Source organism: Gouania willdenowi, chromosome 11 (genome assembly GCF_900634775.1).
Source record: "Gouania willdenowi chromosome 11, fGouWil2.1, whole genome shotgun sequence".
In the NCBI taxonomy this organism is placed as follows: Eukaryota; Metazoa; Chordata; class Actinopteri; order Blenniiformes; family Gobiesocidae; genus Gouania; species Gouania willdenowi.
In genome coordinates this window covers 18,829,172-18,849,310 of record NC_041054.1, presented here as the reverse complement: position 1 = coordinate 18,849,310, position 20,139 = coordinate 18,829,172, and the positions used below count along the sequence as shown (strand labels likewise).

At 38.1% G+C, this 20,139-nt stretch overlaps 1 protein-coding gene across 2 annotated transcripts; it reads left to right on the top strand.

The window, feature by feature from the left end:
• Positions 1–18,507, top strand: zbtb8b (zinc finger and BTB domain containing 8B). 2 transcript variants are annotated; one of them, XM_028460863.1, is made up of 6 exons: positions 1–75; positions 10,261–10,376; positions 12,458–12,649; positions 14,508–15,408; positions 16,302–16,480; positions 17,929–18,507. In XM_028460863.1, exons 3-6 carry the CDS (start codon positions 12,476–12,478, stop codon positions 18,241–18,243), a joined length of 1,569 nt encoding a protein of 522 aa, XP_028316664.1. In that variant the 5' UTR covers positions 1–75; positions 10,261–10,376; positions 12,458–12,475; the 3' UTR covers positions 18,244–18,507. The 2 variants fall into 2 exon arrangements, with proteins under 2 accessions (XP_028316664.1, XP_028316663.1); XM_028460862.1 differs by having other exon boundaries at positions 3–75; positions 10,261–10,411; positions 17,929–18,505.
• Positions 18,508–20,139: the final 1,632 nt, after the last annotated feature.

The following is a 20,139-nucleotide window of genomic DNA, read 5'->3' as shown; positions in this document are numbered from 1 at the left end:
CCCAGACGGGACGGCGAGGGCCCCGAGAGCCACAGGCAGCCATTGTGCTGTCGCCGCGGAAACCAGCCTCTTCATGTAAGACATGTTTTTCTGTTTGTTTTCTTTTTTATGTCTCTAATGTGGGCAAGAGGGAATGTTTTTCCTCTCATCCACCCTCCCTCCTCACTTTGCTGCGTTATTTCCCCCATACCCTTCCTTTTTCTCCTCCCATTGATCCATCCACATTTGTTTCTCCTCTTCAAACCTCTTGCCCTGCTATGTAACCAAGCCTCCACCTCCCTCCACCCCTTGTTTCCCCTCGCAGATCATCATTTGTAAAGCTCTTTGCTCAGACAGCCCATATCTTTGTCGTGGTGCTGCGGCCTCCCTCTCACTCACATCCTTTTTATCTTGACTTCATGAGGTTTTGGCACAAGTCTGATCTTTTTCCGACAATCTTCATCTTTCAATAATATTAAACCACGAAACCAATCGAGAAAAGAATTTTACCTTTCCTACGTGGAGTAAATTTTCCTTGTGTGACTAGTAACAAAATTACAGATAATTGGTAGGAATCTGGTGATGATTTGACCCTAAAAAGTGAAGAGAGGATGTGTTAAAATCCTAAGATGAGGGGAAGAAACCTGACTAAAGCCAACCGTTACTATTTTTAAGCCCTCAAAGAATGCTGCTTGGTGCCATGACTCATAGGCATGTTGGGCCCGATCCGTAATTAGTTCATTCTGACTGCGCTCTACTGCCACATCACACAGGGGACGCCAATATTTTATGAGGCACAGAGAACAGAAAAGGAGAACAAAAAAGGGAAAGTGAAAAATGACTGACTTCTGGGCTGCCCTCCTCTTGCCCCCCACCCCCAGCGCCTTCCTGTCCCTCATCGCCCAACCATGCAGGCAACTGTGCCTGATTTGATGACTGGGATCAGCTTATATTAGCCCCTGTAAAACTAGTTTAACTCAAGTATTCCAGTTGGACGCAGACTATCATTCAAGTTTATGGAGGAGACTAATTTTTATTGCACGGACTTGTGATGCTTAATTCTTTTATCAGCTTTCTATTTCAGTCTGAAAAGAGGTGCAGTGTTGAACCATGCATGGCAAGACAGCATTTAAAACAAAAACAAGCACAGCTGCTACGGGATTGTGTCCGAATTTGAAGGATTTGTCGGAGGTGAATTCAGTAAAAACTCTTGCCGTGTGTTTTATGTTTCCTCAGACAACAGAAGCTGCTGCTGCTGCGGCCTGACAGCCTCTCACTTTCACTAATCCCTCCCATAACTTTACACCTCAGATTGCAGCCTAATCAGAGAGGCATCCTGCTGACACCTCGCACCGACGGCAGCTCGGAAGAGCAGCCGTAAGCCAGTAAAAACGGGCATAAAAACTTGCCGCCACTGCAGTGCTGGGTCATTTTTAGAGTTCCGGGAAAGAGATTAAGGTCGACTAGTGTGCAGAGAAAGACAGAAAGGCTTTGATGGAGGATTAAATGTGGGTAATCTCTTTAGGGACAACTTTTATTGGTGTTGCTAAAAGCTTTTACAAGAATCGCAAAAACATTCAACATGTGAAGTATTAAAGTGAAGTTGCTGTTGTGTAGCCATATTAATCTATGAATAAACTGCTTATCCTACTAAAACATATCACATTTATTTCTAAGGATGTGTTCACTGTTTTTAGCCAGACAGTTTGCTATATCTGGACTCAGAGGGTTTCAAAGTCTAGAGTGGTCCCAGTGAACACAAACGCTCTCAGCTCAGACCAAACACAGGATCTCTCGTAGATCAATGGTTCCCAAACTTTTTGTCCAATGTACCCTCTTTTTTGTCAATTCATGTGTACCCCCTCTTCATATCGTAAGTACCTCTCCATAGTTTCATATGCTTAATCATTTGTGGAACACTGGCTGCCTACGGCTTAATCTACAAATTTAAATCAATGAGTGGAATTTAAAATGGAATTTATATATATATATATAAGTGTTTTATGTGATTACTTAGTAAGTAAATAAATAAATACAGTCACCTTTGTAAAATGTAGCTAATTGTCATATTGACAGAAATATGATAAAATGGCCTCTACAGCATAAAATAATAAGAAATTATAGTATTTTTATTAAGCAGAGTACTTTTAATTTGTGGTGAATGTGTAAAAAAAAACCCCAACTATGAACATTTCCCAATTATTTTCAAATGAATTGTTACATTTTTCCGAGTACCCCCTGTAATGTCCTGTGGGTGAGCAGGAGCACCGGCTGAGGTTTGAAACAAAACATCAGAACCACTGCAATTTGTTGCTGCTCTATTGTTGAATGGTGTGAAAGAACAGGCGCAAAAGGTGGAATTTCTGCCTTTTTGGTGGACCATCTTTCTCTCATTTCTGTTTGTGGATAGAAGTCTCTAGTCCAGTGATTTCGCCTCATGCAACTGCATCAGAGGCTGTTCAAAAAGTGCGCTGTGAACGACCACAGGGCAAATCAATTTGAGAAATGATCAGCTGTATTTCTTCCTTTCAGCCTGATGAGTAAAGTGACACAAAATTAGTAACATGTGGCATAAAATGGGCCAAAAGTGGCAAGAAAAGAATGAAAATTGACTCAAATGGGCCAAAAGCAGTCAAGAGTGGCAAAAAAGGAAACAGGTGGTATGTAATGGCAAAATGTAGCTTAAATTAGCAAAATGTGGCAAACAGTGAAAAACTGCAAAAATGTGCTACAAAAAGAGACTAAATGTAGGGAGAAAAGTAATGAAGTGTAAAACAAGGTTAAGGAATCAGCAAAAATGGATGAAAGTGTCATAAACTACTGGCAAAAATTCGGAAAAAGGAATATTTATTGGCAAAAAAAAAGCTAAAATCTGAAGAAAAAAAGAAGTTTTGGGAAAAAGGGCAAAAATGGGACAAAGGAAGTTGCAAAATGACCAAAGAAAGGTTTTAAGATTTTCTGGTAAAATTAAGACATAAAAGGCCACATGTTGAGCATCACTGAGTTAATACCAGCTTTATCATGGTTTTTGTCAATTAATTTAATAGACTAAATGGGAAGTTGCTGGTTGCCCTACCCTCAGAACACCCTCACTTTTAAAATCTGCTCCACCCCTGCTTTTATAGGCACTTCCTTTTCAGTACAGCAATTATCCAAATGTGATTTCTTCATTTGAAGGTTTTTTAACACAACAGAACCAACTTTATTTGATCAATAGTTGTAAAGTTTCTCAGTCATCCAGCTGACTTTTGAGGTTTTCCTAGAAATGATGCATCTTTTCTTTTTGTGCTTCTCTATTTTAATATTTATCTGTCCATTTATCCATCTAAAATACTGTATTCCGTTTTTCAGAAAATCCTAGGCTACTTGTGTTAATATCAAACATATGACAATGACACAGCAATGTAATACCCTTCTAGTCTTTGTATACGGTGCTTCTTAGACAGGAAAACTAGCTTAAGGGTCCAAAGCTAAAAGATGACAAACTAACTGTATATAGTGCACAAGGCTTTGATCTGTGAATTGGGCTTTGGTGACAAGCCAGGAAGCACTGAGGGCCGTGTTTCCGGAAGCTTGTGGTCTGGGATGGCTCCATGTACTACTCTGCTCTGGTGCTAAATATACAATAGTAAAAAGGCTATTTCTAACTCAAAAATGTCCTCTCAAGAGAAAGAATAAAGCGCTAAGAAATAGGCAGACGTCTCAGGATAACCAAAAAAAAAAAAAAAAACATTAAGTGATTACAGAGAGGAATTGATCTTTGCTTTTTCCCTCACCATGAAGAGTGTGTCTCTAGTTTTATTAGACTCCCAATGGTTGACTGTAATTGCATTATCTGATCCCATGAGGGATAAAACGATGGCAACAAACACCACACGCCTGTATTTCATTGCTCCATGATCAAGTCCTCCTTAGAAGTCCAACACAACTTTTTTTCTTTGAAAGCTTCTTCAAGACTAAACCCATGAAAGAAAGAAAAAAAAAATAGATTCAAAAATTGGCTTTATCTCTTTCAAGTTAGGCCTCTTACACATTATACATAGAGACGCACACACGCACGCACCCCAGCGTACTCGACTTCACCACCAGTCCACCACACTCAACTCAAAGCCCTTTGATCCCCAGTCGAGGGTCCTCTCCGTGGTGACTGTGTCTGAATTCCAGGGATTCTGGGATAATTCAAACGTTTCACGGCACATACTTAGTCCCCCCAGGAGACAGTGGCGGAGATGGAAAATGCCACCATGGTCCCCGGCTCTCTCTCCTTCTATTGTCCCTACTCTTTAATCAGGCCCTCTCTGTGGCTCGCTCTGCCACCGTGGTGTGTTGTCTCAGCCTGGGAAAATGCTGGCCTAAGTGGCTGTTATGTGCTGAGGCGCAGACCGCAGGGACACAGAGGGCTGCTGCTGGGGCCCTCTGTGCCAGCCGTGGCTCTCTGAGTGAGGTCTTGAGTCTGGAAATGAACGGACATAACAATACAGTAGTTTTTTTTTGTGTGTGAGCGTCAATAATCAAATAATATGTGATCATATTCTGATCAAATTAATCATAAATCATCTACTTCCTCTTGGATTACAGGCTATTAAATGTCATTAAAGCATAGATCACGTTGCCAAATTGGCCTGTTTCCCTGCCTTTGAATGAATTATATTAAAGCTGCAGAAAACATTTTTTATCAGATTAATCCACTGTGTAGGCTTCATAAATCCCGAAATGGAAGGTAATTTCCCTGAAATAATGATGTAAAAGGTTGAAATTGCTGCTCAAACATTTTTTTCAATTTCCACTGTAAACACAAGTAGGGAATCTTTTGCGAAATGCATTGTGGGATGTGAAGTGCCGTACACGGAGGCATAGAAGTGTTTTTACTTCATTCTTACCATTTGCCCCTGTAAACACTGTCAACCTGAACTTCCCAACACATTTCTTATGTTCTTGTAAAACAATGTTTTTTTTTTTTTTTTTTTTTTTATTTACACGAAAAAAGATCAGAATCTGGCTAAAATTGAGTGTGGTGGTGATATCACGGGGAATACCGGGAACAAAAATTCTTCGAGCGAATCAATGTCCCCTTTGTCTGGTGAAGAAACAAAAGAAATCATGGTAAGAATGAAGGAAAAAGACTTCTTCTTTTTTTTTCCTTGTCTGCACATGCTGCCAAAGGTCAATACTACAAGAAGTGCAAGGAAAAACACTTCTTTGTCTTCGTAGACCTTTGGGACTCCACTTCCCACAATGCAATGCGCAAACCTTGTCCTACACGTCAATAGATGGAGCGTTTACAGGAGATCAAAACGAACCACTTTTGAGCAGCAATCTAAACCTTTTACATCTTTATTTTGAGCAAATGATGTTAGATTTATTAATATATGAGGCCAATTAATTACAATTATGGCATAATTGTAATTAAAAAAATCTCTTCCTATCGTTAATCGTAATTAAATTGCAATTAAGTTTCGATAATTGACTTTGTATAGTAATTGTTATGAAAATACTATAAAGAAAATTTACACAAAACTGGGGAACCATGTTACAGTTCTATGTACAGTTCTACACATACAGTATGTAGTTAACAATTATTAAAATATGTTTCATATCAAGCTTTCCCACATTTTCACATTTAAAAAAAATGTAATCGAAGGGTATACTGAAGGCTCAGACACCCACACCAAAAATATTAAAACCTATATTTTCATTGATTAGGAAGTCTAACAAGGTAACCCATAGATAGGGAAGAAATTAGATGATAGATATTTGTTTTTAGTGTATTTTACAACTCATTTAGGACTCATTATCATAATAGATGCTAACAGAACGCTAACACAAGAGGAAGGTTGACTTTTATTAGGCAGGGATGTACCGAAGAAAAAAAAAGTAGTAGGCTAAAACTTGCGGCGAGAATCTCTGCGGGAACGCAGCAAAACACAAAGAACAGGCAATTATTTCAAAAATTCAAGAAAATTTTATTCTAATTATTATACAGAGAAAAATGAAGTAACAGAATGGCCACCGAAACAGCGCTGCAAAAGTTGCTCAGTGTGGAAAACTTCCATTTTTTCTGTATTTTAACGATTCTTAAGGTGTGAAAGGGGTACGGAATCATTTATGAACATGTTTACAGTAAGAGTAGAAGGCGGCCAGAAAAAGAGTAGTAGGCGATTCCGCCCGTCGCCTATGCTTGTGGACATCCCTGATTAGGTTATTTATTTCAGGCTCAGTAATTGTGATTAAATGTAATTGAACTTTAGTAATTGAGAACGTAATTGTAATTGACTTTCTGAGGATAAAAAATCATTGTAAATGAATTGTCATTGGAAAAATGCTGGTCACTGTAACCATAATTGAATTGTAATTGAACATTGATCATTTAAAACGTAATCGTAAGTGAAAATGTAATTGACCCCAACCCTGGATATGATCCACCTGGTTGATCAGTTAACTTTACATATATCTGAATAAAATACAATAATATCCTCATCCTATAGGCCTGTAAGTAACAAAAAGCTTCTGAGATTCTCTATGATGCAATCATTGCCTGGTCTCAGTGTCTACTGAATGGGGGTTGAATTTGATGACATGTGAGTGATCATGTCGGTCAACACATGCTAATAGCTAATTTCTTGCAACAAATCAAGCATGCATTATGTATATTAAGCCGACATGTTGGCAATTAAATAAATCTTTTCCCACACAATTAAAATCTCTATTTTCTTCCAAAATAGTGTTTTCGTTGGTTTAGTTATCTTACCAGGGATTTAAAACTTAAGGTTAGCCACAGGTGCAGGAAAGTTGATGACCTGTAGATGTTGCAGGAGGTGAAGTAGGATGGTGGCAAAGTTATTGCACAATGTGATTCATTTTTAGGGAAACCAATTCTTTTATCATAATTTTGTTTTAAGTTATTGTCATTAATCATCAATGCCATATTTTTTTAAACGCTACAAGGAGCCATTGCAAAAGAGTCGAAGAGCCACATGTGGTTCCAGAGCCGCAGGTTGCAGACCCCTGACTCAGTCGGACACAACCCTCCACGAGGTCACCATCACAAGGATTTCACGATGCTTTACTGCCTTATACTAGTTTATATTTAGTGCGTACGCGCATGAATAGAATTTTATGAGATACTATAAATTTTGTTTTTCAAAAAAGAGTGAGTGTGGAGGCTCATGTCGGCCTATCCTGCGGTTTCTCAAGGCCACCACGAAGCCTTTGTGCTAACTCTGTTTGCATGGGAAAATATCTGAAACAAATAAGTTGCCTGGTTGGCACTCGTAAGTGCAAAAACACTTGTGAGAGCTGTGGACTGTGCTAAGAGGGTGTGGTACGCAGCAGGAGAAAATATGTGTTTACTTTCGCTGAGTCCAGAAATGACAAAAAAATGAAAAGGCGCTATTCTTTCTCAGAAATGAAAGGCCAACAACCAAGTACTCTTTAACAATGTGCAAGAATCCACTCAGGTGTAGCAGCGTACAAGTAATAGAGGACTTCTTAATGATCGCCCCCAAAAAGACTGTCATGGTAAAAACTTTACTCAAACATTGAAGGACTGTGTAAAGCAGAAATAAATGTGTATTATAGGTTTGTCACACCACAGACACATGTGTCATTGACCACTGAGCCAAATTTGAAAGATGAAAAAAATCGCTAAGTATATAAAATTAGGTCTCAAAATCATGGAAAAACAAGCACTTTTCTCTGCTCTGAGATACTGGGGGCGTGTCAGTTAAAGGCGCTGGAACCCAGAGCCGTTAGAGAGAGAGTTGCGACAATGGAAGTTCGAAATGCTTGACCGTCACGTGATTCGTGTAGACTCAAATAGTTCCTCGGATGATTCAAATCCGTTGGTTTCCGAGTGACATAACTGGGATTTTTAGTAATTTGTCATCAATAACTGCATTGACTTACAATATTTAAACAGTACACATCATATAAATATAATAGTCCACTAACATGTGTTAATTCACACGTTAATGGGTTTAGATAAGCTGATAATAATAATAATAATATCCAATATGATTATTTAAACGTCTTACCATCCAAAAGTGCATCACTAAGTGTCTACTCTGCTCTAGTTCCATTGCGGTGCAATAGGTAACTACTCACTTTCAGGAACTATTGTGAGGCTCCATGAACTGCCATTTCTGTAATAAAACAAAACAAAAAAAAAACATACCTTTAGAGTGAACGGAGTTGTCGCAACTCTCTCTAAACGGCTCTGCTGGAACCACGCCCACACGTGGGAAGGGTGCCGCCTCCTTGTACTATGTTTATGGGAGAGAGCAGTGTGAAAGCGGCTCCAGCGTCGATAGTTAGGGATGTCCCGATACAACTTTTTCACTTCCAATATGATACCGATATTGCAGCCTTGTGTATCGGCCAATACCGATATTGATACGATATCAGCACGAATCATACATACTTTTATTACTTATTTTGTAGTGTGGAATGTTAGAAAAGGATTGATCAAGTGATGTAACTCAAACAGAGAACAATAGTCAGCAACAGTAGGTTACTTTGTTGGAGTGTCAACCACAGTCTCCTATGGATAGAAGTGCTGGAGCAGAAAATGTTATGGGAGAGTTTATATCAGGGATTTTAGATGCGGGCCGATGAAATCCGATATTTGTTTTCTGGCTGATATCGGACCAATATTCGATATCAATATCGGCTCGGGACACCTCTATCGATAGTGCTTCCAAAAGTGCTCGGATCGGGCCAAACGAAATATCAGCGGAAAGGTCTGCTCTGTGCCTCCCCCCAGGTAGAGTCAGAAGGGCGCCCTCTAGAGGCAAAACACACAATTGCGGTGCAAAAAAAGTGCAAATGTCATGGAAAATGTGGTATCAGCAGACGCGTTTTATTCCCCTGGGTCTGAATATGTGGTTTTTTGGCTAGGGGCTGAAATGTGCCCGCTGGAGGCTGCTTCACTTTGGTGTGCTTCAGCAGCAGGGTCAGGGCCATTATAATGCATTGCCAGTACAGAAAGAAAGACTATTTATCTTATAGAAAGCCATTTAAAAACAGTCCTCTAACCAAACAATGGATGCAGAATGTTCTTACATCACTCTCTACAGCGGTCATTCCTTTCTTGTTGTTTATTCTTCTCATTACATTACAAAATCGCTTCATTCTTTCTGCATTTTTTTGTCAAATTCCTATTTTAAAGCCATCTTGTTGTCAGAAATGCCCATTAATAAAAAGGTTTTATGAGTTCCTGCTGGAGGAAATAGTGTAAACGTAAAGAAGGAAATCTCATTTAAATCCTGAAATAAAAATATAAAATATTTGTAGAAGGCAGAGGAATGAAGTACAAAGAAAACAAGAGCACTTATAGAGTGCAAACTTTCACCAATAGCCAAATATGCTCTTTGCCAGATATGGGCAGTTATCTGGATCATGGTACCATGATCAGGATCACTTTAAAGGCTTTTTTATCCCAAACAATAACAATACAGTAGGTCCAAATTCCTAATGAAATGCTCAAACCAAATCTGATCCGGGTGAAACTTGATAGAGTAATTAGGGAACCAATTTGACATAAATGGGTAAAATTTCATGAAGATCAGTATTTCATTTTGGAAATTTCACCAGAGAGCTTGGAATCATTAATTTTTTTAAATTGATCTTGAATCAGTCCAGTGATCTGGTTTCCTTTCAAAATATTATGAAATATTTAATGTTGTAAAGTCTATCTTTGTTTAAAGTTTTGTCAAAATCTGTCAAGTACTTTGACGTAATCCTACAAACAGAATAAATAAACACTGGTGAAAATATTACATTTATGGCTGCGACAAAAAAAAAAAGAAATGTAAATAGAAAATATCTTTCCTTGTATTTTTGGTGGTGCATTTTTACAAAGGTATTTGTGGTGCCTTCTGTAAAAAAAAAAAAAAAAAAAGTTTTCATGCTCAATGAATATCTCATATTTATGAGATATTCATTGAGCATGAAAACTTTTTTTTTATTGAGTAAACATTGACTTAGTATTTCATAATTATTACTTTTTCTAGTGTTTTATTTACCAGCGGGAATGGGCTTCCACACATTTGACAACATTGTGCTCAGGTATTTAACCAGTCATGCACAAAGATCACTTTTGTTATGCATGATAAATGTTTAAAAAAGTTGAACCCTATAATAACAGGTAGTTAGTACCAGACATTGAGGTTGTTATGGCTCAAAACTATTTTTTTGTCCAATGTTTACATCAAATTCGTGTTGCGGTAAATAAATACTGAGATTTTATGTGATGTCAGCTTTTATGACTTGATCATCACCCAGGTACAGGCCCCTCCTCTGCCCTCTGCTGATTGGACAGATCTACTAGCTGTAACCGGAAGTAGTTGGCCATCGAACATGGGACAGTGAGACTGGCTAACCGCAGCCTACGTGCCATGGTGAATAATTTGCCCTGCTCAGGCTAGTTAAACAGGTATGTTTGTGCTTTACATGAACCCTGTTCTTAGTGTGATATCGTCGTGTGTAAAGTGCGTTCGATTTCCACATTGTGCTGGGATTTTTTTAAGGATAAATTAGCGTCCAACTAGCTTCTCAGCGCTAGCTTTTTTGCTAGCTTGTTAGCATACGAAGTGGATTTTCTTTCAAATTCAACCTAGAAATTTTAATTTACTACTGTTTTATTAGGCGATGAAGTAATGCAATTCCTTATATACTAAAGGAATCGCTAAGGGTTATTGCCTTTTTAAGGCTTGAAACGTCAAGCTTGGACCAAGTTCCTCATTTACGATTGTGTCCTAGTTGTCGTGTCAAAAAGTGATTGTGTGCCCTAAATCAATGGCCAGTTTCAGACATAATCTTGTCTACCCCGTTTAAATATTCGTTTTTACTTGCTATGGGTTTATAGGGAAGCATACATGATTGATATGTCCTGTCACACAACCTAAAATACACGAATATCTGTTCACCTCTGCTGAACAAAGCTAGAACTCTTACTAACAGCTGGACTACACTCCTTTGATAACTGTCTTTTAAATGAAATCCTATGTCTAGGAGTCAGATATTTTATTTACACATGCACGAGCAGTTTTAATACAAAACATATTGCACTTTTAACGTCAAGGGGTAAAAATATGACTTATGGCTGCTATCCAAATAAATAATCAACATCTCTTATTCAAGCTGTAAGTGACTCTCCACTGACCTAATGTGCATTAAATTATAATGTATTCTTGAAAAACTTTTAAGAACAAAGTGGCTGATCCTAACGTTAAATCAGGGTGAAATCTATCAAAAGGCCAACACTTAGTGAGATAAACACAACCACACCCCATTTCCTACAGTATATCAAGAGATTCCAAGTGCCCATGTAAAAACAAAAACCTATGCAAATAGAGAATAAAAATAGATTATGAATTATTATTGTATAAACTCACCAATTTATGCATTAACAAAGTTGGCAATTTTTCTGCCATCATTCTTTACTTCCTGGCTTGGGTTATGGATTTTAATCCTTAATTTTTTTAATACAGTAATAGTCTTTTCTTCTATGGTAATGTTTGTGATTGGTCAGACGCCGCATACTCCATCCCTTTTATGTGCGGATGCACTGATCCAGGTTGGAAAGCCCTGACTTAAATTAATGCGATGACAACCAGCTTTGTAGTACAGCTGATGTGAGATCAAAGTAAACTATGTGAACTCTTTCTTCACTTTGCTTTTTGTTGCTCTGTTTGTGTGCACTTTCCACTCTAAACGTTGGCTGTTTATCTCTGAGTTGTTAAAATAATATAAAATAATATTCCTCTCACACTATACCAGTAGAACTGAAATTCTTTTTCTGTCACCCCCGCTTTTAAAAGTGAAAAATGTTCAGCCCCAGGTAAAAAATTATAAATAATAAAGGCCAAAAATGTTTTAAGAAATTATTATTATTATTAGTAGTAGTAATTATTTGGGGGGGGATCTGATTCACAGTAATGTAAATTCACACAGCCTTTAACATAGCTGTCACGTGTGTATCTGTCAGCACTTTTTATTAAGAATAACAGTGAAAATCTTTTTCAGCAGGCAATACTTTGCAAGCGGCCCAGGGCCGTTTAGGGGTGGGGTTTACAGAGCTCATTTTGATTGGTATGACTGCTTCATCCAATCAGAATGGGTTAGCATCCAGCCTCCGCCATGTTGAAAGCTGAACATTGAGCGCCCATTGTTTCATTCATCAATTCAAGATAAAGCTTTATTTAGCACCGTAGCTCTCCAGTTAACTGGTTTCCACCTGAGACAGAGTATCTCACTGGTTAATTTGCTCTACTCACGAATTCAGGGACTTCACAGGGGTAAGAACTCCCCAGAACTTAAAGTAGCTGGCGCTGCTCTGCTAACAGGCTCCAGTAGAGATATACACATGTGGTTCTTGCTGCTACTTATAGCGTTGCTCACCACGACCAGTCCCATTTCTGCTTTATTATAATAATTTAGTTGTTGTAATCATAACCATGTCTCTATTTTTTTGTTGCAGTGTCCCTGAGGTCCAAACATGGAGATGCCTTGCTACGTGTCCAAGTTACTCTATGAGCTCAACGAGCAGCGCAAACGGGACTTCTTTTGTGATTGCAGTATTGTCGTTGAAGGTCGTGTGTTCAAGGCCCACCGCAATGTGCTGTTTGCTGGCAGCGGTTACTTTCGGGCTCTTCTGGTACATTATCTACAAGTGAGTACCAGCAATGTAAACAGTTTTTCATTGGAGGGGTGATGTGGCTCCCTGTTGTTAAAAGTAAAGCTGGTGATCAGCATGAGAAAGAAGTGATAGGTTTTGTGTGGTTCTTCCATGTTTAACGTAGAAGCATATAGAATGAAAATATAAGAAGTTTTCGAATCATAAATACAGTAAAAAGAAAGTGACTTAAAAAAAAAAGTTCATGGCTTGGAATGAACATATTTTTCTTAATGTGTGTGCGTGTGTTGCGCCTAATTTTGATCGTTATACCATGTGTTGTGCTGCAAATCAGGTGATGAGTTTAGTGCGAGAAAGACGCACAAATGGATGCTAACTCGCCTTTACATGCATGTGCACAGATGTGAATAGTGTCTGGTTGAAAGGAGTTTGGACTTAAAGAGACATCAGCTTCATTCGGGTCTTACGAGTTCAGGCCATTTTCAGTCTTTTTTTGGTTTGACTAAAGCTCTCCTCCCGCCGCTGCTCTTGGTTCAGACCCGATTGTGCGGGCTGAACAAAGACCGTAACATCTAAACAAGCAGCACTAAAACACAGCTTAGCACCCCTTATTGTTTAAGCAGAGTATCAAAGCACCTGTTGTGCTGTCGATTTTAATCCCCTCTTATTTGCATACATTTTAGCTGATTTATGATATATCCTTACATCCCTACATGCTAACATCGGCTTGCTGCACTGCCTTTGCTAACTCCAGATGAAGCACTGATGTCCAGGTGCTCTTCATTGATGTTTCACTTCGACTCTATTAAATTAGGGGTGCACCTTTTTCTTCAATTTTCTGGCCGATCACCAATTTTTAAAAAAGTATGACCTGCTAATTCCAATCTTGGTGGGTTTTTTTTTTTAAACTGACAGCATACACCCTGAATGTTCCAATCTTATTTTATTGTAAAACATTGAACAATACCTGTGAAACAATACAAAACTTGGTGTTTTAACTGCACATGAGGTAGTTATCTCAAATATAAATAAAAAGTTTGGAACTTTGCTGTTCAAAATACTAGATTATATATTGTTTCCTTTATTTTTTTGGTTTTTCACATTTTAGAAACAAACTAAACTTTTCCAACAGGTAACACTGCAGACCTGTTTTCAGCTCCTTTCCAAAAATAAAGTGTACAGCGGTATTTTGGTTTTGCAAATAAAAAAAATCACAAGGTTTAAGGTAGATGCTAAAATAATAATCTCAATGATAAACTTACAAAACATCTTAAACCATCAATAAACTCTCGAGTTTTAGGTTTCTTTGTTGTGCAAAAATAAAAAAAACACGTCCAAATGCAGCAACTTTGTGAATATTTAAATTAGATATAATATTTAATTCTTAAAAAAAACTTACAACAGGTTCCAGGACAAAAGCTCCTAGAAGTCGAACATTCTAAAAAAAAGAATAAAGTGCAGCAGTGTAATGTTTTCAAAAGTCAACGGGTATAAAAAGAATGAACATGGCACAGGTGAGCTTCAAATGCTGATCAGGGAGATTGGTGTCCTCAGGTTGAATTATAGCGTGAAAGCTTTGTGGTGCACATTTTGAATAAAACTGTCTTTGTTTTATGGGAAATTATTTCTTGTCAGCACTAGATTTCTCTCAGGCAGTCATCGTTTCTCTCACTGTCAGCAGCTCCACTGCATACCCGTACATGTAGACTTGAAAGACTAGACTTGTAGACTAGTATGAGCACGACCGGGAGGAGGTAGCGTTCAACTGTCCCGCAGATTGTGTATTTCACATTTACGGTATATTGCTGCTTTATGTGAGGCCACATTTGTATTCCTAGGTGTGATAACTGCATTTGTTAAACAATTCCAATACTGATGTGATTTTCTTTTTCAGGACAATGGACAGCGCTACAGCACGGCCTCATTGGACATAGTGACAGCTGATGCCTTCTCTAATATTCTGGACTTCCTCTACTCGGGTCGCTTGGCCCTGAGCAGGAGTAATGTTATAGAGGTGATGTCGGCAGCGAGCTACCTGCAGATGACCGACCTGGTGAACTTCTGTAAAGCGTACATCACCTCATCTTTGGAGATTTGCAGCAAGGACAAAGAGAGGCACGCAGAGAAGGACGCTCAGCCTCAGGATGAGGGGATGGGTCCTGCTGACAGTGGCACGCCTGTGGCAACAAACCCCGGGGGTTCAGATGCTGCAGAGCCGCGTTCACAGGTCGCAGAGGCCGACCGAGGGTCAGACGTCAGCGTGGAGCCTGTTAGAACCCCTTTGTGCATCACTGTGGGAACTCCTCCAGGCTCCAGCAGGGACATGGACAGTGCCTACGCTTCCAGAGAGGAGTTTGCCTCTGGTGGTGTGGAACAGAAGAGATGCATAGAGCAGAACAGCCTGTTATCCTCCTCCTCTTCAACTTTGACACTGGAGTTAGTTAACCCTAAAATTGAGTACGACCCAGACGAGGAACCCATCGAGTCCCCCGACAATAAAGATCTGGCATCGTATCCTGGGCCATCGCTGCACAACAGCCACCACAGCAGGATGAGCTCCTCGAGTCCTTCTAACGAGCGCTCACACTTAGGATACAATTCTAACTACAACGCCAGGCAGTTGATGGAAATGCTGACACGAGGAGAACATTCCAGTCCTCTGGGGGAGCGGGTCGGCCCCCGGTTCACCCAAGGACTGGGTAACGGTGCTGTGGGAAGCAAAATGGATGAAGGTTTAGGATTCGTGGGATCCTCCATAATGGAGATCCAGACTGATTGGCTCACAGAAGACACAGGTTATTATCAAGAACAATTACATTTTTACATTATGTCTTCAATTATCAACATTCAGTTACAATGGCCAGCATTATTTCCAATTACAACTAAAATTACAATTATAATTTTTCCACTGAAAGTAAATTACAATTACTAAAGTTCAAATACATTCAATTACAATTAATGGGCCTTTAATAAATTACCCCATAAAACATAACCTTCCTCTTGATTTAGCTTTCTGTTAGCATCTCTAATGATAACGGGTCAGTTATGCCCTGTGTCTTAAATCAGCTGTAAAATACACTAAACAATATGATCTAACATCTAATTAGTTTTCCATCACTTAACTTGTTATGCTTCCTAATCAATGAAAATATTGCTGTACATTTTTTTGGTGTGAGCATCAGTCTTTTTTCTGTCACTATAGCCCTAGATTTATATATAATTCTAAAAAATGGTTAGATTATCCTCAAGATTCACAGACAGGTAGTGGCAAGAGTTGATATGAAACATATTTCAATAATTGTTAACTGTATGTGTAAGCCATAGAACTGTAACATGGTTCACCGGTTTCGCGTTTACTGTAATTAAATTGTAATTGACAGTTTTTATGCAATTTCCATTACAATTACAAAGTCAATTTTTTAAACTTTTTATTTATTTACTTTTTTCTTACTTTATCTGCACGTGCTGTTGAAGGTCAACACGAGAAGAATTGCAATCTTTTTGTTACAATCCAATTACGGATTTTATTTAACTACAGTTATGTCATAATTTAATTTAAGTATCAATTACGCGATTACAATTATAATTGACCCAGCGCCAGGCTCTGGGAAAAAGATGGCAACTTAATAATTTCCCTTTTCTGTTTAACCAAAAGGATGAACTGGTTGTTCTGTGTCTCCCCCTACAGGTGATGGACTGGTCGTCCCAGTAAAGCTGCACAAGTGCCCGTTCTGCCCCTACACGGCCAAGCAGAAGGGCATCATGAAGAGACACATACGCTGTCACACAGGAGAGAGGCCTTTCCCCTGCCCGCTGTGTGGCAAGAGGTTCACCCGACAGGAGCACCTGCGCAGCCACGCACTCAGTGTAAGCAGCAGCATCAGTGGGATGCATCAGTCACTGGGTTTTTCAAACTTTGGGTCGTGACCCCCATGTGTAGTCGCCTGAAATTTCTAGTAATTGATTGAAACTATACAGATTAAAATTAAATATTTATATATATATATATTTTTTTAATTGTTATTAAATTATGAATATTAATGACAATTATGTATAATGATAATATTAATATCATCATTATTTAATTATTATTCTTTAACACACAATCTCAAACAAAAGTATTCTATACTTTCACTTTCCCAAATATAACTTTGTTAAAGTAAAATGCAGTAAAAAATATATATCTGACCTGTCGCATCGTGTCACTTAGTGCGATAATCCTGCATGATCAAAGACTAATTCTAGAATATAATTCTAACAATTCATTTTGTATTTTATTTATTTTTTTAATATGTCAAGGTTTAATTTATTCAGACAAATTCAGGAAATTTACTTTGAAATTTATTTTGATCTCCTGACAAGTTTTGACTGAAAACTGTCAGTCTTCCTCAGAGGCGTTGCTTTGATGTATCCTTATCAAAGGGATAAGGGCAAAAGTCAACTTATCATGTCAAAACATGTCAGGAGATCAAAGTAAATTTCCTGAAAAAAGTAGTCTGAATTAAAGAAACCTTAACATATTAATTTTAGAGAGAACGTGTCTGTGGTCGCCAGAAATCTGTGATATAAAAATGGGGTCATGACCTGAAAAAGGTTGTGAACCACTGCATTAGTTACTGTCTGTGGCTTAACATTAAGCCTCTCCCAATACAACTTTTGATATTGCATCTTTGGGTATTTGCTGATATTGATACGATACATATTTTAATTACACGTTTTGTGGTGTTGAATGTTAGAAAAGGCTTGATTAATTAATTACTCAAATAGAGAACAATAGTCAGCAACATTAGGTGACCCATTTATTACTAACCAATTGGTTACATACATTTTAACCTGCAACATGATATCTACAGTATTCTACAATTGAAGAAAATGAATAAAAAATTAATTGGGGGAAAAATAAATAAAACAATAAATAAAAATAAAAAATTTGAATCCTATATTTGTTTTCAGGCTAATATCGGACCAATATTGATATTGGATCTGGACACCCCTAGCAAAAAACGGGTGTTTTGGCGATCACATGATCAATAAATGATAAATTGCTCAGGCTTACAATAAATACATCTTTGAAATTCAAAATAAAAGGTTAAACACTGACAGAAAAGCCTTATTTTAAACTACAGGGATTTAATCTTAATACATTTTTAATATATTGAGTCTAAATCCATTGCTAATAAATTAGGTAATTTTCATGTCCTTTTTTTCTGACTTAGAAAGATGATGTGTTGAACCACTGGTGACTAAATCATGTCAGTGTCTGAGTATGTACAGTGTATTACAGATTGTCTGTGTAACACGTCACACGTCCTCAGGTCCACAGACATTACTGGCCCGTGTCGTGTAAAAGCTGCAGGCGGAGCTTCACCGGTTCGAGCGTGTCTCCTGGTCTCAGGCGCTTTGGCATCTGCGACAGCTGCAACTGCGTGACCACCACTAACGAGGATTCGGTTTCAGGCCACTCTTCTAGTCAGGCCGAGGTCATGGAGCGAGCGGATGGTGCTGCCGATTGGTCCAGTTTTATGGATGACGTGGATGAGGTGGAGGTAGGCCGGGTGGAGGACTTGGTGGAGAAACAGATGCTTGAAAGGCAGCTGGCCGTCTGCAACGATGAAGATCAAACTCTGTGACGCTATCGTTTTTGATTCAACATGAAAGAAAAGTCCGTGATGTCTTATATTGTTTCACAAACAGCTGCCTGAATAACCGATAACTGATCAATATTGGCATGAAACTGTATTTATTGGTCGATTTGATGCTGAATATTTATTGTATCTTTACCGCTTTTTAGCCTTTAGCAATTTTCCTGAAGAACATAGTCTTCGATTGATTTTTTATTTTTTTTTCTATTAATGTGATCTTCGATTATGCAGCTGTGTATTGCACAGTTGGTTTAAACCAAATATCTCTGTATATGTAGTATCGTACATACTCCATGAAGAGGATTTACCTGTGAATTCTTCTTCTCTTTTTTTTTTTTTTTTTTTTCCACTTGTGGGAAAAGGAAGTAGCGCTTGACAATGTGTTCTACCGTGAAGTGACTCACTGAGTCTAAGCCGGTGTTTTCAACCTTGGGGTCGTGACCCCATGTAGGGTCGCCTGGAATTAAAATGGGGTTGCATGGAATGTCTAGTAATTGATAGAAAATATACAAATTGAAATTATGTATTTCTATATTTCTCAATTATTCATACATTATTATTCTTTACCACACACAATCTCAAACACTAGTATTTTATACGTTCACTTTCTCAAATATAATTCTAGTTCAAATATAATGCAGTAAAATGATCAAAAACTAATTCTAGAGAAAAAATGTCTCTGGGGCCGCCAGAAATTTGTGATATAAGAAATGGGGTCACAACCCGAAAAAGGTTGGGAACCACTGGTCTGAACTGTCAAAGTAACAAAAATAAATAAGTGTGGCGTCAATGTACACATGAATGATTTTACTGTTATTTAATATTATTATTAATAAATGTGCTTTAGGAATGAAAGTAGCTGTTGCTGCGACAAAAAACCAAAATCCCAGCTTTTAGAAAACTAAACAGTCAGTGTGGGAAATTTGGGAATTTTCTTTCACGAGTTAAAGAAAAGCATGTGATATTCTAAGATGGCTGCCTGCAGGAGTCACTTGTGTTTACTGAACATGTTTGTTTAGAAAAGAAAAAATATCCAAATGTGATTGATAACTAATAGGATCTCATGGAGTCTTAAAGAAGTTTGAAGAATATGAACAAATATCAGCTTTAAGGACAAGTGTTCGGAGATTCTCAAAAGTCTAGCTGTGACCCTTCAAAGACCAATCCTGGTTGATTACAGCCATGTTGCATCACAGCAAATGTCCAAGCCATGCCTCTACTTGCACTTCTATTTCTGACATGCTTTCATTGTTGCCGTCCCGTTATCATGTCTGGTTGTCTTTTATACAAAATGAGTCTGTAAATCCATACTGTGCATGGAGTGCACTCATGAATACGTGACCATATCGCTCTGTGTGTTAACTTATAATTAAACAATGCTGAAATTGCTCTTGTCTTTCAGACTTTGTTGCAGTAAGTACATTTTATTTATATAGTGCTTTTCACAGATAAAAATCACAAAATGCTGTACAAATAAAGATTAATTTAAAACAACAGCAGCAACCGTGGATCAGCCACGCCTCTGTCAGAATGCCCCAAGGTAGCTGTGGCTACATTATAACTTACCACCACTGATGTGACTGGTGTGAATAAATAATGGTTTCTGTACGCGCTTTGAGTGTCCTCGAAAAAAGCGCTGTGTAAATCCAAGCCATTATTAAGAAAGTTAAAAATCAGCAATGAAAGTAAGTCTTCAAAGAATATTTAACAGTTTAATGAAGAATAAAAAAGAAACAAACAAGAGTAGCTGTGCAACCAAGAAAAGAATGATGCTCCTCCCCACTTTACTTGATCATTTATATTTGTGTGTAAAATAACTGAAAAAAAGGGCTTGTTTTGAAAAACAAGTGTTTTTATTTTATTAAATGCCAAGTTTATTGATTA